At 38.7% G+C, this 18,264-nt stretch overlaps 1 protein-coding gene across 11 annotated transcripts in view; it reads right to left on the bottom strand.

The window, feature by feature from the left end:
* Positions 1 to 4,506: 4,506 nt before the first annotated feature.
* LOC139756546 (2-hydroxyacyl-CoA lyase 1-like) overlaps positions 4,507 to 18,264 on the bottom strand; it is a 20,736-nt gene continuing 6,978 nt past the window's right edge. For 10 of the 11 annotated variants that reach the window (XM_071676122.1, XM_071676117.1, XM_071676119.1 and 7 more), the window contains 7 exons: positions 16,604 to 16,788; positions 14,409 to 14,590; positions 11,061 to 11,221; positions 9,025 to 9,204; positions 7,441 to 7,580; positions 6,684 to 6,898; positions 4,507 to 5,561 (listed from right to left, as the gene is read on the bottom strand). In XM_071676122.1, the coding sequence (XP_071532223.1) occupies positions 5,275 to 5,561; positions 6,684 to 6,898; positions 7,441 to 7,580; positions 9,025 to 9,204; positions 11,061 to 11,221; positions 14,409 to 14,590; positions 16,604 to 16,788 (1,350 nt within the window). In that variant the 3' untranslated portion in view covers positions 4,507 to 5,274. The remainder of the gene's footprint in view (positions 5,562 to 6,683; positions 6,899 to 7,440; positions 7,581 to 9,024; positions 9,205 to 11,060; positions 11,222 to 14,408; positions 14,591 to 16,603; positions 16,789 to 18,264) is intronic. The other variant, XM_071676124.1, reaches the window with a different exon arrangement.

Below are 18,264 nucleotides of genomic sequence, written 5' to 3'. Positions count from 1 at the left end.
TAGTTAGTGTGTCATGCTCATTTCATAATGGTCCAATTCCTTCTTTTGCTGTCTTCCTTTTTCTAATATATTTAAAGAATTCCTTGGAGTATTCTTAACCTTTAAGGAAATTCTTGTTTCTCCCTTGTGTTTACTCTTGTCTTATGACCTCCTTGCACTCTCTTTGAATTTGAATAATTCCTGGCGATTTTCATCAGCTCCAGTTGATTTAAATTTCTTATGTGCTTCCTTCTTTTGACAAATTAGTCCTACTCTCATATTCATCCATGATGGTTTTGAAACATTTCAAGTTCTCTTTATAATTTGTGGCATGAGAAAAGTGGGAGGTGGGCAGATTAGAAAGGGTAGTGAGTGGTGGGATGAAGTAAGATTGTTAGTAAAAGAGAAGAGAGAGGCATTTGGACGATTTTTGCAGGGAAGTAGTGTGAGTGACTGGGAGATGTATAAAAGAAAGAGGCAGGAGGTCAAGAGAAAGTTGCAAGAGGTGAAAAAGAGGGCAAATGAGAGTTGAGGTGAGAGAGTGTCGTTATATTTTAGGGAGAATAAAAAGATGTTTTGGAAGGAGGTGATATAAAGTGCGTAAGACAAGAGAACAAATGGGAACATCAGTTAAGGGGGCAAATGGGGGGATAATAACAAGTAGTGGTGAAGTGAGAAGGAGATGGAGTGAGTATTTTGAAGGTTTGTTGAATGTGTTTGATGATAGAGTGGCAGATATAGTGTGTTTTGGTCGAGGTGGTGTGCGAAGTGAGAGGGTCAGGGAAAATGGTTTGGTAAACAGAGACGAGGTAGTGAAAGCTTTGCAGAAGATGAAAGCCAGCTTCTCATGCCACAAGCATTTTTTGCATAAGCCATCACTGCTTCCCTAAATACATCCCATTCATTCCCCACTCCCCTTATGCCCTTTGCTCTCACAATTTCCCATTCTGCACTCAGTCTCTCCTAGTACTTCCTCACACAAATCTCCTTCCCAAGCTCACTTACTCTCACCATTCTCTTCACCCCAACATTTTCTCTTCTTTTCTGAAAACCTCTACAAATTTTCACCATTGCCTCCACAAGATAATGATCAGACATCCCTCCAGTTGCACCTCTCAGCACATTAACACTCAAAAGTCACTCTTTCACGCGCCTATCAATCAACACATAATCCAGTAACGCTCTCTGGCCATCTCTCCTACTTACATACGTATACTTACTTATTTCTCTCTTTTTAAACCAGGTATTCCCAATCACCAGTCCTTTTTCAGCACAAATATACAAGCTCTTCATTTCCATTTACAACACTGAACACCCCATGTACACCAATTATTCCCTCAACTGCCACATTACTCACCTTTGCATTCAAATCACCCATCACTATAACCCAGTTTCGTGCATCAAAACTGCTAACACACTCACTCAGCTGCTCCCAAAACACTTGCCTCTCATGATCTTTTTTCTCATGCCCAGGTGCATAGGCATCAATAATCACCCATCTCTCTCCATCCACTTTCAGTTTTACCCATATCAGTCTAGAGTTTACTTTCTTACACTCTATCACATACTCCCACAACTCCTGTTTCAGGAAGTAGTGCTACTCCCTCCTTTGCTCTTGTCCTCCCACCAACCCCTGACTTTACTCCCAAAACATTCCCAGACTGCTCTTCCCCTTTACCCTTGAGCTTCGTTTCACTCAGAGCCAAAACATCCAGGTTCCTTTCCTCAAACATATTACCTATCTCTCCTTTTTCCTGGGAAATTATATGGGAGGATATTGATTGAGAGGGTAAAGGCATGTACAGAGCATCAGATTGGGGAAGGGCAGTGTGGCTTCAGAAGTGGTAGAGGCTGTGCTTTGAAGAACTTATGAGAAATACTTAGAAAAACAGATGGATTTGTATGTAGCATTTATGGATCTGGAGAAGGCATATGATAAGAGTTGATAGAGATGCTTTGTGGAAGGTATTAAGGGTATATGGTGTGGGAGGTAAGTTGTTAGAAGCAGTGACAAGTTTTTATCAAGGATTTAAAGCATGTGTACGAGTAGGGAGAGAGGAAAGTGATTGGTTTCCAGTAAATGTCGGTTTGCGGTAGGAGTGCATGGTGGTTGTTTAACTTGTTTATGGATGGGGTTGTTAGGGAGGTGAATGCAGGAGTTTTGGAGAGAGGGGCAAGTATGCAGTCTGTTGTGGATGAGAAGGTTTGGGAAGTGAGTCAGTTGTTGTTTGCTGATGATACAGCACTGGTGGCTGATTCGGGTGAGAAACTGCAGAAGTTGGTGACTTGAGTTTGGTAAAGTGTGTGAAAGAAGAAAGCTGAGAGTGAATGTGAATAAGAGCAAGGTAATTAGGTTTGGTAGGGTTGAACGACAAGTTAATTGGGAGGTAAGTTTGAATGGAGAAAAACTGGAAGAAGTGAAGTGTTTTAAGTATCTGGGAGTGGATTTAGCAGCGAATGGAACCATGGAAGCAGAAGTGAGTTACAGGGTGGGGGAGGGTGCAAAAGAGTGTGGTTGAGAGAGCATAAGAGGGTGTATTGAAATGGTTTGGTCACATGGAGAGAATGAGTGAGGAAAGATTGACAAAGAGGATGTATGTGTCTGAGTTGGAGGGAACGAGGAGAAGTTGGAGACCAAATTGGAGGTGGAAGGATGGAGTGAAAAAGATTTTGAGTGATCAGGGCCTGAAGATACAGGAGGGTGAAAGGCATGTAAAGAATAGAGTGAATTGGAACGATGTGGTATACCAGGGTGGATGTGCTGTCAATGGATTGAATTAGGGCATGTGAAGTGTTTAGGGTAAACCGTGGAAAGTTTTATGGGGCCTGGAGGTGGAAAGGGAGCTGTGGTTTCGGTACATTACACATGACAGCTAGAGACTGTATGTGAACTTGTGTGGCCCTTGTTGTCTTTTCCTAGTGCAACCTTGTGTGCGTGCAGGGTATGTGTGTGTGCCGGGGTGACAGTGGGAATGGATGAAGGCAGCAAGTATGAATATGTGCATGTGTATATATGTTAATATCTGTGTATGTGTATGTATGTATACGTTGAAATGTATAGGTATGTATATGTGAGTGTGTGTGCGTTAATGTATATACTTGTGTGTGTGTGGGTGGGTTAGGCCATTGTTTCGTTTGTTTCCTTGTGCTACCTTTCTGAAGCGGGAGACAAAGTATAATAAATAAATAAATGTTTGTTTCAATCTCAAGTAGTGTGTTTTTAGAATTATTCCACATTTCCTCTACTGTGTGAACATCAAGAAGTTTTCTCCAATTGGTGCTGCGAATTTCGTGTCTAATGTTTTCAAAATTTGCTTGCCTATAATCTGGGATCAAGAGTTTGTTGTCATATATTTCATATTCTAAATTGTTTGAGGACAATATGTGGTGTGAGGTGGTTTGATCGAGTAAGTAATAATAGGGTAAGAGAGACGTGTGGTAATAAAAAGAGTGTGGTTGAGAGAGCAGAAGAGGGTGTTTTGAAATGGTTTGGTCACATGGAGAGAATGAGTGAGGAAAGATTGACAAAGAGGGTATATGTGTCAGAGGTGGAGGGAACGAGGAGAAGTGGGAGACCAAATTGGAGGTGGAAAGATGGAGTGAAAAAGATTTTGAGTGATTGGGGCCTGAACATGCAGGAGGGTGAAAGGCGGGCAAGGAATAGAGTGAATTGGAACGATGTGGTATACCGGGGTCGACGTGCTGTCAGTGGATTGAACCAGGGCATGTGAAGCATCTGGGGTAAACCATGGAAAGTTCTGTGGGGCCTGGATGTGGAAAGGGAGCTGTGGTTTCGATGCATTATTACATGACAGCTAGAGACTGAATGTGAACAAATGGGGCCTTTGTTGTCTTTTCCTAGCGCTACCTCGCACACATGAGGGGGGAGGGGGTTGTTGTTTCATGTGGGGTGAGGTGGCAGTGGGAATGAATAAAGGCAGACAGTATGAATTATGTTAATGTGTATATATGTATAAGTCTGTGTGTGTATATATATGTATACGTTGAGATGTATAGGTATGTATATTTGCGTGTGTGGACGTGTATGTATATGCATGTGTATGTGGGTGGGTTGGGCCATTCTTTCATCTGTTTCCTTGTGCTACCTCGCTAATGTGGGAGACAGGGACAAAGCAAAATAAAAATAAAGTATAATAAATTTATCTCTAATCTAATCAAACTGTGATCGCTGATTGACAGACTCTTGCTTACTTCCCAAGAGTTGATTACATTTGTGTTACTGGTGAGGACAAGATCAAGAATGTTTTTACCTCTAGTTGGTTTTTTGATTAACTGTTCTAGAAAAGCATCTTCAATCAGTTCCGTTAGTCTCATTCCCTCTTGGTCACCTGTTTTTTTGAAATGTTAAAGTCTCAGACTATTATAACCTCTTTACTGTTTACTATAGTTTTAACTTCATTGTTTAGCATCTTGGTCGTCTTTTTCTCAGGAGGTCTGTAAATAAGGCCAAGACGTAGTTTACTTTTGAACTTGTCGGTAATGTCAATTTAAAGAGAGTTATAAGTGTGTGTTTGTCTACTTTATTTTAATAGCACTTACATTGTTATTAATGTAGATCATAACCACTATCTACTCTGTATAAGTGATCTTTCATAAACAGTTTATAAGCGGGTATTGGTAACTCGGCAATTAAGTGTTTATTCTCAGATTTTACCCATGTTTCTGAGATTGCAATAATGTTCAGTTTTTCCGTAATTGCATAAGATATAAGATAATCACATTTTGTAATGATGGACCCATATTGTCATGGTCATGGGTAATATAAGGAATACTTACAGTGCAGCAAAAAAAGACCTGCATTTTGGAAACTTAACTCATAATCCCTAATAATCTTTTCTTTCTTTCAAACTATTCACCATTTCCCGCGTTAGCGAGGTAGCGTTGAGAACAGAGGACTGGACCTTTAAGGGAATATCCTCACCTGGCCCCCTTCTCTCTTCCTTCTTTTGGAAAATTAAAAAAAATGAGGGGAGGATTTCCAGCCACCCGCTCCCTCCCCTTTTAGTCGCCTTCTATGACATGCAAGGAATACATGGGAAGTATTCTTTCTCCCCTATCCCCAGGGATAAATCCCTAATAATACTTTACAATAAATGTTATCAAATTTAGTTAAAATAAATCTGCTGCCTTCCCACAAAAGCCAAAAAGTTATGTATAAAACCAATAAGGATTCAGTCAATCCTTGTTTGTGAACACAAGGAAAAATACAAAACAATTATTCATTCACATGTTGTTTTGATATTTTGAAATGCAAATGCATCATATTCTTCTGACTTAAAGTTTGGAGCGTGTCAGCCAGTCAAAGTCTTGAACTTTACGTTGAGCTCCAGGGTTGATCATCACATTAATAAGTGAAGGCTTGTTTTCTTCTTCAAGAGCCTGACTAACTGCCTCTTGCAGTTCAGGGACAGACTTACAGAAGTAACCAGTTTCACTGAACATTGAAGCCATGCATTCATAGTGTACAGTTGGCAGAAGTGATGTTGGTGGAGTTGCAATAGCAGCATCCATTCCATCTCTTATTTCATTGAACAATTCCTTGTCCAAACCACTGTAGATGCCTAAAAAGAAAATAAACATTTCATTGTTAGCTGTTCAGAAAAAATGAAAAGGAATTCTGTTTGAAAACTTTCAATCAATTGAAAATCAAGAACTTCAGGCAAATTTGTACACCTGGCAGTGTTGCAGTCTGAACATTTCTTCATTTAATAATTTCACCATGCACGTAAGTGATATATGTGTCAGATGTGGAGGGAACAAAGAGAAGCAGGAGACCAAATTGGAGGTGGTAGGTTGGAATGAAAAAGATTTTTAGCGATCGGGGCCTGAACATACAGGAGGGTGAGACAACATTCTCTCTTTCCACACATTCTTCATCGCTCCCAGAACTTTTGCCCCTTCCCCCACCCTATGACCCATTTCCATGGTTCCATTTGCTGCCAAGTCCACTCCCAGATATCTAAAACACTTCACTTTCTAGAAGTTTTCTCCATTCAAACTTACATCCTAATGAACTTGTCCCTCAACTCTGCTGAACCTAACAAGCTTGCTCTTATTTACATTTACTCTCAAGTTTCTCCTTTCATACCCTTTTCCAAACTCAGTCACCAACTTCTGCAGTTTCTCACTCGAATCAGCCACCAGTGCAGTATCACTAGCGAACAACAACTGACTCACTTCCCAGGCCCTCTCATCCCCAATAGACTGCATACTCGACCCTATCTCCAAAACACTTGAACTTGCCTCCCTAACTACCCCATACATAAACAAATTAAACAACCATGGGGACATGACACACCCCAGCTGCAGACCAACATTCACTGGGAACCACAAAAAAATTTCCAATAGTAAGACAAAAAATCATGTGAATCTCTAATTAATTGAAAACTGCTACAGTGAGAACACTAATTATCTAAAGTATCAGTGGGTTAAAGTTGTGGTATTTGGATGTTTTCATAGCATGAATAATCAAACTGAGCCCTTCTACTTGTATTGATCAATAAAAGTTACTTTTGGTATATTATGACTAAAAATTTCTAATATATAAAAATCATTCTTGGTATAAGAGATTTGTAGTTTCCTAGAAAGGGTGTCCCCCGTATACTGTGCAGTTTTCTTTTATAACAAAGATTTAATGCATGTGATTATATAGTCATATGTACATTTAAACATGATCGTCTCACCATTATTGTTTACAATGATGACTATGATGGGTAGTTTGTAGCGGTAAATTGTTTCCATTTCCATACCACTAAAACCAAAAGCAGAATCTCCTTCAACACATATGATTCGCTTGCCTGGAGCATGGTCTTGTGCCCATAAGGCTGCTGCAATGGCATAACCAAGACCAACACCCATTGTACCAAAAGTACCTGCATCCAGTCTGTGGCGTGGAAATCTGAAAATTAGCAGTTTTGAGCATAAGTGCAATTACCCCAGTGTCACACAAAGATTAAAAAACGTGAATGGAAGAAACTCTGTCCTGCTACTACATTGAACTGAATTTGTATTCTTTATGTATCTAACAACTGTATATGCATCACTGCACTCCTAAGGAGAATGCATAAGGAATCTACTAGAATGCAACTCCCTGGTAAATTTGAATGAGAATCAGTAATGACATCTCAGTATTGGACAGCATCACTGCTGAGATCATTGAATACTTGACCTTAAGATGAATTCTGCCATGGCCTTGCCTTGGTCTAGTCTGATATTTGATTTCAGGAACTCAAACATATCCAGCATAACTAAAGGGCTGTGGGAGAATGAGAACAATAGTGATTGTGAAAGAAAAAGGGAAGAGCAAGAGAGAGAGAGAGAATAAGGGTGTAGAGGAAGAGAAAAAGTACATGGAGAAAAGGGAGTGAGATAGAGACAGATACTGTAGAAGATAGTATGGGGGAGGAAGGCAATGCATCAACCCACGATCCAAATTCTTACTTGTTGAGCAAAATAGTCCGTCCAATGTCCATGGTATTGGCTCCTTCACTGACAATAATACAATCATGTGGTAACAGCTGGTACAGGTGATGAAGTACTGCGTAGTAGTTCAAAGGTTCTGAAATATCCTGGGCCATTTTCTGTCCAAATTAAGTGTTAAACAATAGAGTGGTTTAGTTGTAGAATGCAGTTTTATATTATACAAGTTACATGACCTCTATCATATTAAGCAAGGATGAGTATTTGTGCGTGATTTTTTTGTTAATTTGATGCTTCTGGGTGTTGCTTGTAAGTCACCCTCCTCAACAGCAATAAAACAGCAGACTGTCATTAACTTCACTCCCATTTAAGTGGAGTGGATTAAGCACATACAGATGAACACCCTCTGTGAGAGTTAACTTTCAGAATTAGGGTTCTGAATCCTAACCTCATATAGAGTTAGGGTAGATTTGCTCCACAACATAAATATAATCTGTAAACATTTTATCAAAGAACATCAATATACTGCTGTTCTTAACAGGGAAAACTATACCACTATGGTCATGTACTGGTGACATGGAATAATATATCATGAGGATTGCAACAGAAGCAGTCAGTATATCAGTTTCACTTATCTAAATTCAACAAGATATTTACAGCCAAAGGCAGGGTTGCAACTGTATGAGATGGTATGTATTTCTCTGTCACATCACACTCCTCCACATTTGCTCCCTTCACACACACTCCATTTTTCTACACCTTTTCCCACTTGCCTCAAATACCAGTATGATCTTGTCCTATTTATTCTTTCCAAATTCCACATCGTAATAACACACTATTCTTTCTTGCTAATCTTTTCCAATTACATTTAATAGCTTATAATAAGAAAAAGAATACTTGTTAAGGACAATATGTTTACATGAAGTGAAATGTAAAATTAACAGATTAGGTTTTTCATCGAGACGAAAATTAAAAGGTGTATGGGGGAAATAAAGTATGACAGATGAGGGAGGGTGTGCGGGTGTGAAAGGATCAAACATAGAACCATCTTGTTTCAGTTATGTTAATACCTTATTAGATGTAGATAGAAGTACACCGATATATAGATTGCCCCCTCTTATAATTCATCAAAAAATTTAATTTCTTAGTGTATGAGTGTTGAGTCTGAGCATAACAGGAAGCATGTACAAAAGATATAGCCTAAAGATAAATTAAGGGGGGAAAGTTGTGTATCTATTTCTTATCTTTATCTGTTTATAAAGGGTGGATCAAGTGCACATAGTCTATTGGTTCATGCTTATGTATTCTCAATTTGTATCAAGCGTGCCATATGGACGAAGGATTCCACACTACAAGTGCTTCTGTTTTTCACTTTGCAAACTGAGCTGATTTCACTTATGAAATTTGCAGAGGAAATTCTACCCTTTGATAAACTTTCAACTATTCTTGAATTATTCATACTTCCTCATGTTTGATGTACAGAGCAGATGGTGAACTACACTTACTCTACGTCTTTATACATCCATGTGTTTGCTGTAAGGAATAGCTGGTCTAACAGCTGACTTACAGCAGTTAGAATACAAGAAAATAACAACTAAGAATTACAGTACTAATGCTTTTGTTGTCCTGCACTTTCTCTTGAAGTTGAGACCACCAAGGTGAGTGTGAGGCAACAAGAGTTCCTGGTACTGCTTCTTGGAGCTGGCCACAAACTGCCCTTAAGTCACCTAGCAAAACAACACTTCCATTCACACTGTTGTGGAACTCCTCAGAACATAAATCCACCTGAAAATCAGAGGAAAGTGGAGGATTCTTTTATTACATCTAAAGCTGACTGACTGGCATTTTCAAAAGTACTTAAACATAAAGTTCTTTTGCTTTAATATTGACAACTCATTGCATAATGCCACAACTCAATCTTGCACTTATGGTACAAGAACACCGTTTGCTATTCAAGTGGTGCACATCAAGTAAGATGGGTTGAGATGAAAGAGAACATTCAGTTGTGAAGGGAATGGCCAATAAAGTAAATGATGAAGATATAGAGGAAAATAGCACCATATGACTAAAGGAACTTGTGCAAGAGAAGTAAACAAGTTTATGAAGAGGAAGAGTTGAATTACAGTACAAGAACAAAGTGGAACTTAGTAGAAATTTATATGTCAAATGTCAACTTTTATTTGCACCTGAAGTTGTATGGAACTACATTCAAAATCCTCCTGAAATATGTCATCTAACCATGTTCACACTTTCAAGTGCTGGAAACCAAGTAATTAAGGTCAAAATATCTTCAAAATTCTCTATGATGTTCAGGTTAGTAAATTGTTGAAGCAGTTTCAATGTGTTTGCCATAACAAATACAAATGTATCAAAAGTTAACAGCACAAACTATCTCGCTATATCTCTGATACCCATTCCCTCTGGGAACTCTCATCAAGGAGATGGCTGTGGCAAAAGTCTCCACTTATCCCTGTCCTTACATGCCTCCCTCTCTTACACCATTCCATGCATTTTTCAACCATTTTATCCCTCCTGTGCTCTTACACTTTATTTCCCCATGTCACAGGTGGTCTTTCTCTCACCCTAATCCCTGTAATTGTACTCTCATACACATGACCAAACCACGTAACAGTATTAAATTTCACCCACTCCATCACACCACATTTATCCCTTTGCTTTCCCTTCCATACTAAATCTTTCATACACCCTCACTTGTTTCTAGACTTCAAAACAAATCAATGTAATAGATATATGGTTGGTCGCTTCAGTGTTTGGACCCAAAGCCCATCAAATACCATGGTCATAAAGGCCATTAATGCCAAGTCACATCCACTAACTGAAAAATCTTCAACACATCCTTTGACACAATACATTTGCAGAACCACTTATCACTGTTTACATCCCTTTTGTAAATATATGGCCCTATGCTTTGTGCTATAATAAAACTGCACCAGCATGTGGCCCTGGTCATAATCTAAAAAGAGGAACACATTAGAATACACCTGACATTCTTGGAGATCCACAGAATTCTACAGATTGGTCAATGCAACTTGACAGCTGGTGGCATGATGATGTCATTAATGGGTGGTGGCTGCTGATTGGAGGGCAGCTCTGAAACAAGCTACTGCTGCAACTGCAACTATGGATTTGGTGGTTTGCAAACCTTAAGAGACATGGGAACACCTCATTTGCACATGGGTTCAAAAATAAACTTTTCCCTGTTTACTGAGACATGTTTAAAATCAAATATTGATGTACCTAATGATGTGTAGTAACCATAGTAATTTTTATCAAAGTTTGGACTTCCATTATCAGACAGTCCAAATTTGAGATTTAAAAGCCCTCCTGACATGAGGATCCCTAGAGCTCAATGCTGAGCACAGAAAAATGTTTCCTAAACTGAAGGTCTTAGGAAATCTTACAAATTGTGTAATTACCCAGAAGATGGATGTGTTTGTGCCTTGGCCAGGGTATTATGTTAAAACACTTTCATATTCATAGCAGCAAGTTGCATTCCCTCCTCTCTAATATATTAGTTTCTTGAACAATCTTAAGACTGACACAAAATATTAATAGTAGGTTTCATGTTTATTATTTCTATTATTCTCAGCAGTTATCATGTACTGAAAGACTACACTTACATGTATAAACTTTACATCTGATGCATATCGTGGAGGGCGACCAAAATGAAGAATCCAATTCAATCTTGCTCCAAGAAGCAGAATCACATCAGCCTCCAACAATGCTTTGGTGCGAGCAGGAGCCACACACAAAGGGTGGTCATCGGGTACAACTCCTTTGCCTGTAAATGATGGTATTCATGATCTTTACTTCCTGCACAGTTTACTGCTTATCAACCAACTGCTAAGGTTATGCATAGAAAAAGGGTTGTGAAGATTTCTACCCAGTACTGTATTTCATAGATGAGGAATAAATGTTTTTTCTGAATTTAAAGTGTGAAAAGGATATATTTTAATCCACAGCATCTACAGTGTTCCTAAATCTGAGTGCTAAGAAATATATATGCTATAATTAGTTAAACTGTAAACTTAGAAACCATTAAAGGAAGAGAAGTGAAATATTCTCCAGGTATATGATGGAGACAGAGATGGTGTATAAGCAGTTTAACCATAAATCAGGTATAGGTACCAAATTGGCACTTAAGAGGAAGGTGGTCCTGAATCTCGAACTGAAAGTATGTTCATTGTGTACGATATATGACATCATTTTATGCTCTTGGGCTTTCACATGCACTGTGTGATTGAGTATTCCATGTAAATGGCCTTGTTAAGTATCACAAATATTGCTTGTATCTGAATTTCCCCTGGTTTTCATATGCATTAAACATAAAATATGATAAAATTTTACCCTGCCATGAATTTCACATGCACTATGAGTAAAATTATTGTATGTAATTGGTCTTGCTGCTCATAACTGGCCTACTTCTACATGCTAGCCTAAATAGTCCAAAAAACAGAAAATTTCAAATCCATCTGCTTATGTCCCATGCATTACTGATTTGGGATTATCCACCTATACTTTGAAGGAATAGTGGTTCCAACAATGTTGTATGGTTGCGAGGCGTGGGCTATGGATAGGGTTGTGTGCAGGAGGGTGGATGTGCTGGAAATGAGATGTTTGAGGACAATATGTGGTGTGAGGTGGTTTGATCGAGTAAGTAATGTAAGGGTAAGAGAGATGTGTGGAAATAAAAAGAGCATGGTTGAGAGAGCAGAAGAGGGTGTTTTGAAATGGTTTGGTCACATGGAGAGAATTAGTGAGGAAAGATTGACCAAGAGGATATATGTGTCAGAGGTGGAGGGAACAAGGAGAAGTGGGACACCAAATTGAAGGTGGAAAGATGGAGTGGAGAAGATTTCGAGTGATCGGGGCCTAAACATGCAGGAGGGTGAAAGGCGTGCAAGGAATAGAGTGAATTGGAACGATGTGGTATACCAGGGTCGACGTGCTGTCACTGGATTGAACCAGGGCATGTGAAGCGTCTGGGGTAAACCATGGAAAGTTCTGTGGGGCCTGGATGTGGAAAGGGAGCTGTGGTTTTGGTGCATTATTACATGACAGCTAGAGACTGAGTATGAACAAATGGGGCCTTTGTTGTCTTTTTCCTAGCACTACCCTGCACACATGAGGGGGGAGGGGGTTGTTATTCCATGTGTGGCGAGGTGGCGGTGGGAATAAATAAAGGCAGACAGTATGAATTATGTACATGTGTATATATGTATATGTCTGTGTATGTATATATATGTGTACATTGAGATGTATAGGTATGTATATTTGCGTGTGTGGACGTGTATGTATATACATGTGTATGTGGGTGGGTTGGGCCATTCTTTCGTCTGTTTCCTTGTGCTACCTCGCTAACATGGGAGACAGCGACAAAGCAAAATAAATAGATAAATAAATAAAATACTTTGAAAACCAGAAACTTGAAATATTACTGATTGAAAAGGGACATTGAGGAAGGCTTGAAAGTTTGATTCTCTTGGGAAGGTCTTCCCCTCTGAGTTATGTTAAACATTCAGTGGCAGTGTCATTTGACAAAGGATGGCTTTAACTGCACTGCTGACTTAATCATGGGTTGAGGATATAATTTTCTTAACCAGTAAACTTGAATGAGGGAAAACTTTTTGTGGAAATCTGTGAAAACATTTCTACAACAGGTCAAACACCTGTGCCACTTCAACAACATGGTTCCTGAAGGAGCATGAAGCCTTTGATATAAGAGTAAAGTTGTGAAAACTACAGATTTTCATTGCCTGGCAAAATCTCATAGGAACAAAGGAACATTGTAAACACTGGGCTCCTTTGCTTTACATGAAGGTCATGTTCCTGGAAAATGGCATTCAAAGAGAATTTGTTTAAAGCAAACCACTTTAACTTAGTGCAAAGACAGATATGTTCCAAGACCCTATCCAAGGCTTTTTGCATTAGCTAAGCAAAAACAAATTATACATCAATATTAAGTTGAATAGTATAATCAAGTACAAATATAGTATAAATGAATACTCAACAAACTGAATGGTTTTTGTATAAATGACTGCTCACCAAACTGGGTGGTTTTCATACAAATGAATACTCAACAAACTGGGTGGTTTTCTCGTGTACAAGATGAGTGATGACTGCTGTACATGATGAGATGGTACAATAGCGTATGGAGTCATCAGGCTCATCAGCCAGCAACAGCTGAGTCATTTTATACATCTTTTGTCGATTCCTTCTTACACTGGTTGTTATCCTTAATGCCTGTGAAGTTGACCAAACATGAGATACTTTAATCTTGGCTGCCTTGCTGTACAATGTTGTACATTTGAGTTGGCAAACAGCAGTCTGACAGTCAATCACACATTTGCCAACTTCTGCTCAACTCCAGCCTTACAGACTTAAGAGTAATCTGACCAGTCTTTTAACTTCAAAGAATGTGATCTTGCCATCCATTCAAAATTTTTGATCACATTAAAAAGCTCTATGCTTATACTGATATTTTCTGCAGTATCTTCCATGCTCTGCATGGGAGATGCATGGTACAGATTTTGAAATGAGGTGCTCATTTTTTCTTGCTAAATACCCTTTAAATGATTACTGGATTTCCATCCACTGCATAATGGTAAATGCAATTTCCTTCTTCACAAAACTAAAACTCTGCATTATCATTCATATGCTTTCCAAATAGCAGAATTTACCAAATGAAAATAAAACAATTTTAAAAAAAAGCATGGGACTCTCCTACTATTCATTCAGATAACATGGACGGTAGTAGGCTATGGCAGCACTTGCTAAACTGGGTGGCCAACCAAGTTGGCTGTAAGCTTGAAAGCACAGAACCAGGAAGTTTATGGATTTTGGGACCTTATACCTTATATGTCAGAAATATGGATTTTCATCATCTTACCTGTATAACATATAAGCTGAGAACTGTTTTGTAACTCAAGACACATGAGACATTAAGAGAACAGCTTTTTGCTGCTTACCCATTGGTGTAGGTAAGAAGGGTATACCAGTCTTTTCTAACAAACAATGGATCTGTTCTTCAGCACGGGCATAGGCAGCACCCTTCCCTACCACCACCAGAGGACGCTGAGCACCACAAAGCAGTGTAACTGCCTCCAAGACGGAGTCTGGTGATGCTAGAGATATTGGAGGTGGGGGACACCTAAAGATAAAATATTGAAAACATAGGAAAGAAAACTTTACTACATAATTTGCAATGTTGAACATACTTTCTTTCAGTAAAAATTTCTTACTAATGGTCATTCTACAATGAAGGTTAAGGTTTCTTTAATAAAGTCAGAATTAAGAGACTGATAACGAATGATCTTGTGAGGAGGTTATGTGACGTTATGAAATCTTTTAAGATGGTATGATAGATGATAATTTGGTTAAAAACATTTTTTCTTCATACGTGGTCAGTTTCCTGAGTTAGCGAGGTAATGCCTGGAACAGACCACATCCATTCTCTCACTGTCATGTGTCATGTATAATGCACTGAAACCACAGAAAGGTCTGTGGGGCCTGGAGGTGTATAGGAAGCTGTGGTTTTGATGCATTATACATGACAGCTAGAGACTGAGTGTGAATGAATGTGGCCTTTTTTGTCTGTTTTCCTGGCGCTACCTCGTTGAAGTATAGGGTAGTGAGGCTGTTTTCTGTGGGGCGGTGTGGCCCTAGGAATGGATTAGGGCAAGCAAATATGAATTTGTACATATGTATATGTGTATATGTTGATATGTATATGTATGTATTTGAGTGTTTATGTATATATATGTGTATATGAGTGGATGGGCCATTCTTTGTCTGTTTTCTAGTGCTACCTAGCTGACACAGGAAATGGAGATAAAGTATGCTGTTTCCTGTGAGGCAAGGCAGTGCCATGAATATATATGTATAGACAAAGAAGATATATGCGTGAGAGGTGGAGGGAACGAGGAGAAGTAGGAGACCAAATTGGAGGTGGAAGGATGGAGTGAAAAAGATTTTGAGCGATTGGGGCCTGAACATACAGGAGGGTGAAAGGAGTGCAAGGAATAGAGTGAATTGGAACAATGTGTTCTACCGTGGTTGACGTGTTGTTAATGGATTGAACCAGGGCATGTGAAGCGTCTGGGGTAAACCATGGAAAGTTTTGTGGGGCCTGGATGTGGAAAGGGAGCTGCGGTTTCAGTGCATTACACATGACAGCTAGAGGCTGAGCATGAATGAATGTGGCCTTTGTTGTTTTTTCCTAGCGCTACCTTGCATGCACGCAGGGGAGGGGGGTGTCATTTCATGGGTGGCTGGGTGGCAGTGGGAATGGATGAAGGCAGCATGTATGAATATGTACATGTGTGTATATGTCTGTGTATGTATACGTTGAAATGTATAGGTATGTATATGTGCGTGTGTGGGCGTTTATGTATATACATGTGATGTGGGTGGGATGGGCCATTCTTTTGTCTGTTTCCATGCGCTACCTCGCTAATGCGGGAGACAGCGTTAAAGTATAATGAAAAAGAAATATTATATATGAGTGTGTGAGCTGCTTTCTCTTTACCTCTCATCTTGTTTTAGCAACAACCCTCATCTCTCTAACCAACTACTTTATTTCTTTACAATACTTTCATTAACTGTTACAAATCTGAAGCAGTTTCCCAAACTTCTCTGATACTCTTGCTCCATAAAAAAAACAACTTTGTATACATTTACCTCCATCCAAAATGGCTTGTTATTCTTATTTCAATTCACTCTTCTCTAATATTTCTCATTTCATTTTCTTTCATTTACACAAACATCTTAACTTTTCATCTCAAGACTTTATCTTTACACTTTCATTATAACCCTCTGAAAGAATCAACTTCTTTCAAGCTCTCTTTTTCACTTCAACCAAATTCCTTTATAGTAATTCTGCCACACTGAAATTTTCTATCACAATTTATACTTTTATTTCAACAAACCTCTATAGCAGCCTCTAACACTGCACTCTTTTACCTTACCCAATGTCAATACTTGTATTCTTTCTGACCAAAAACACTACAATCATGGTCTTTCCAACTCCGTTTCAGCTGTGTCTGTATCATACCCTCAACTTTTAGCTATGAGAATCATGTTATATTTTATATCTGAAGAAATTCTTAAAAATTAATCAATCAAATAATAAAAATTAACACACAGTGGTGTTCCAATATCTTACTTGGGATGCTGAAAAATCAGTGACTCATCTACTCTCTCAGCTATGAGATTTCCAGGTAAATCCAGGTATGCAGCACCGGGTCGTCCATAAATTGTGCACTTAATAGCTTTTGCCACGTGGTATGGTATAGTATCAATTCTTGGAGGTCGGGCTGAGTATTTGCAATAGATGCGACATGACTCAACCTATTAAAAGGCAATAAGGAATATTTCTAATAGTACCATGTCTCAAAGAGAAAGAGGAAGGTAAATGACCAAACTAGATTAAAAGCCTATAAGCCTAAAATATTTTTATAACTTTAAGCAATATTTAAAGCAACCAAAGCATAATGGACTCTTAACGGATACCAAGAGATAAGCTAAAATAATCTAGGCATAGCCCATTTAAACAATGAAATGTTGTGAAGCACATAAACCCATGGAGTTGGCATATTACTGTATTATGAACTTAATTACAAACTCAGGGACAAAGCTCCTTACAATGCCCTCTTTACTTTGCTGTCAATTTTTGATATTATCATAAAGAGTATTAAAATAGCACTATTCCTTGGACAACCACATATGGAACATTTTCCCCAGATTGGTTCATGGAGACATGGAATGACTGAAGATGAGATGGAAGGAAGGAGCGAATGATACTTTTGAGTTTTCAGGTCCTGAACACATAGGAGGATATAAGGTGTGCACAGTTTGAGTGAAATGAAGTGATGTGGTATTCATGGGGCAATGTACTGTCAGTATGTGGAATCAGGGTATGTGAAGAGGTCAATGGAAACCACAGAAAAGTCTGTGTGGCTTTGACTACAGAAAAGGGAGCTCTGATTTTGCTGCATTAAACATGACGGCTAGAGAGTGGATGTGAGCAGGTAAGTACTTTTTCTTCATTTGTTCCTAGCAATTCCCAACTACTGGAGAAAATGTATAAGTATAAAAAAAAAGGAAAACACCTACAGTCCATTTACAAAAGATTATTCTATACATTAAAAACATAGAAACAATACTTTTTTTTTCAAATCTGTCCCAATTACAAAGTGTACATGTTAGAAGTCCACAAAGTATCTGAATTCTCAAGTGTGAAGTGTCTCACACTGAAATATAAGTTGAGGTATAATTGTACATTATACATAACAGTTAGAGCATGGATATGTGCAAATGAGGCTTCTGTTCATCTATTCCAGAAGGTACCTTGTTATAGTGGGAAAAGCAATTAGTTATACAAAAAGCTGTTGCAAAGTGAAAGTTTCCGATGAAAGAGACAAATTTTCTTTTTAAATACCTGATTATCATATATTACAATTTTTCTTGAACCCTCTTACAGGATACATTTTGAGATGATAGTTTCCCAAAAAGTTTTCTTCCACAGATGGGCCATTTTTAGTTATACAGGTTGCAACTTCCTAATCTGGCCACTCCCATGGTCTGGCATGTTTTGAATCTGCCACCATTAGTTATTAGTTTGTGGATCTGCCACTTGGGTGGCATTGTTAGCAGCACTACGGCAACAAAATCTGTTTACACTGCAGTTGAGCTCATCAACAGTCCTCTTAATATATTTTCAACTGTATTTTAGCCCTTACGTATGTCGTCCAAGAGACCAAGAGCTGCAGAAGATGGTTCTAGAGCTAATAAGCATAAGCATAAATCATTATTTATGCTTGAGAA

The sequence above is a fragment of the Panulirus ornatus genome, chromosome 22, assembly GCF_036320965.1.
Source record: "Panulirus ornatus isolate Po-2019 chromosome 22, ASM3632096v1, whole genome shotgun sequence".
Lineage (NCBI taxonomy): Eukaryota > Metazoa > Arthropoda > Malacostraca > Decapoda > Palinuridae > Panulirus > Panulirus ornatus.
This window is presented reverse-complemented; position numbering and strand designations above follow the sequence as displayed.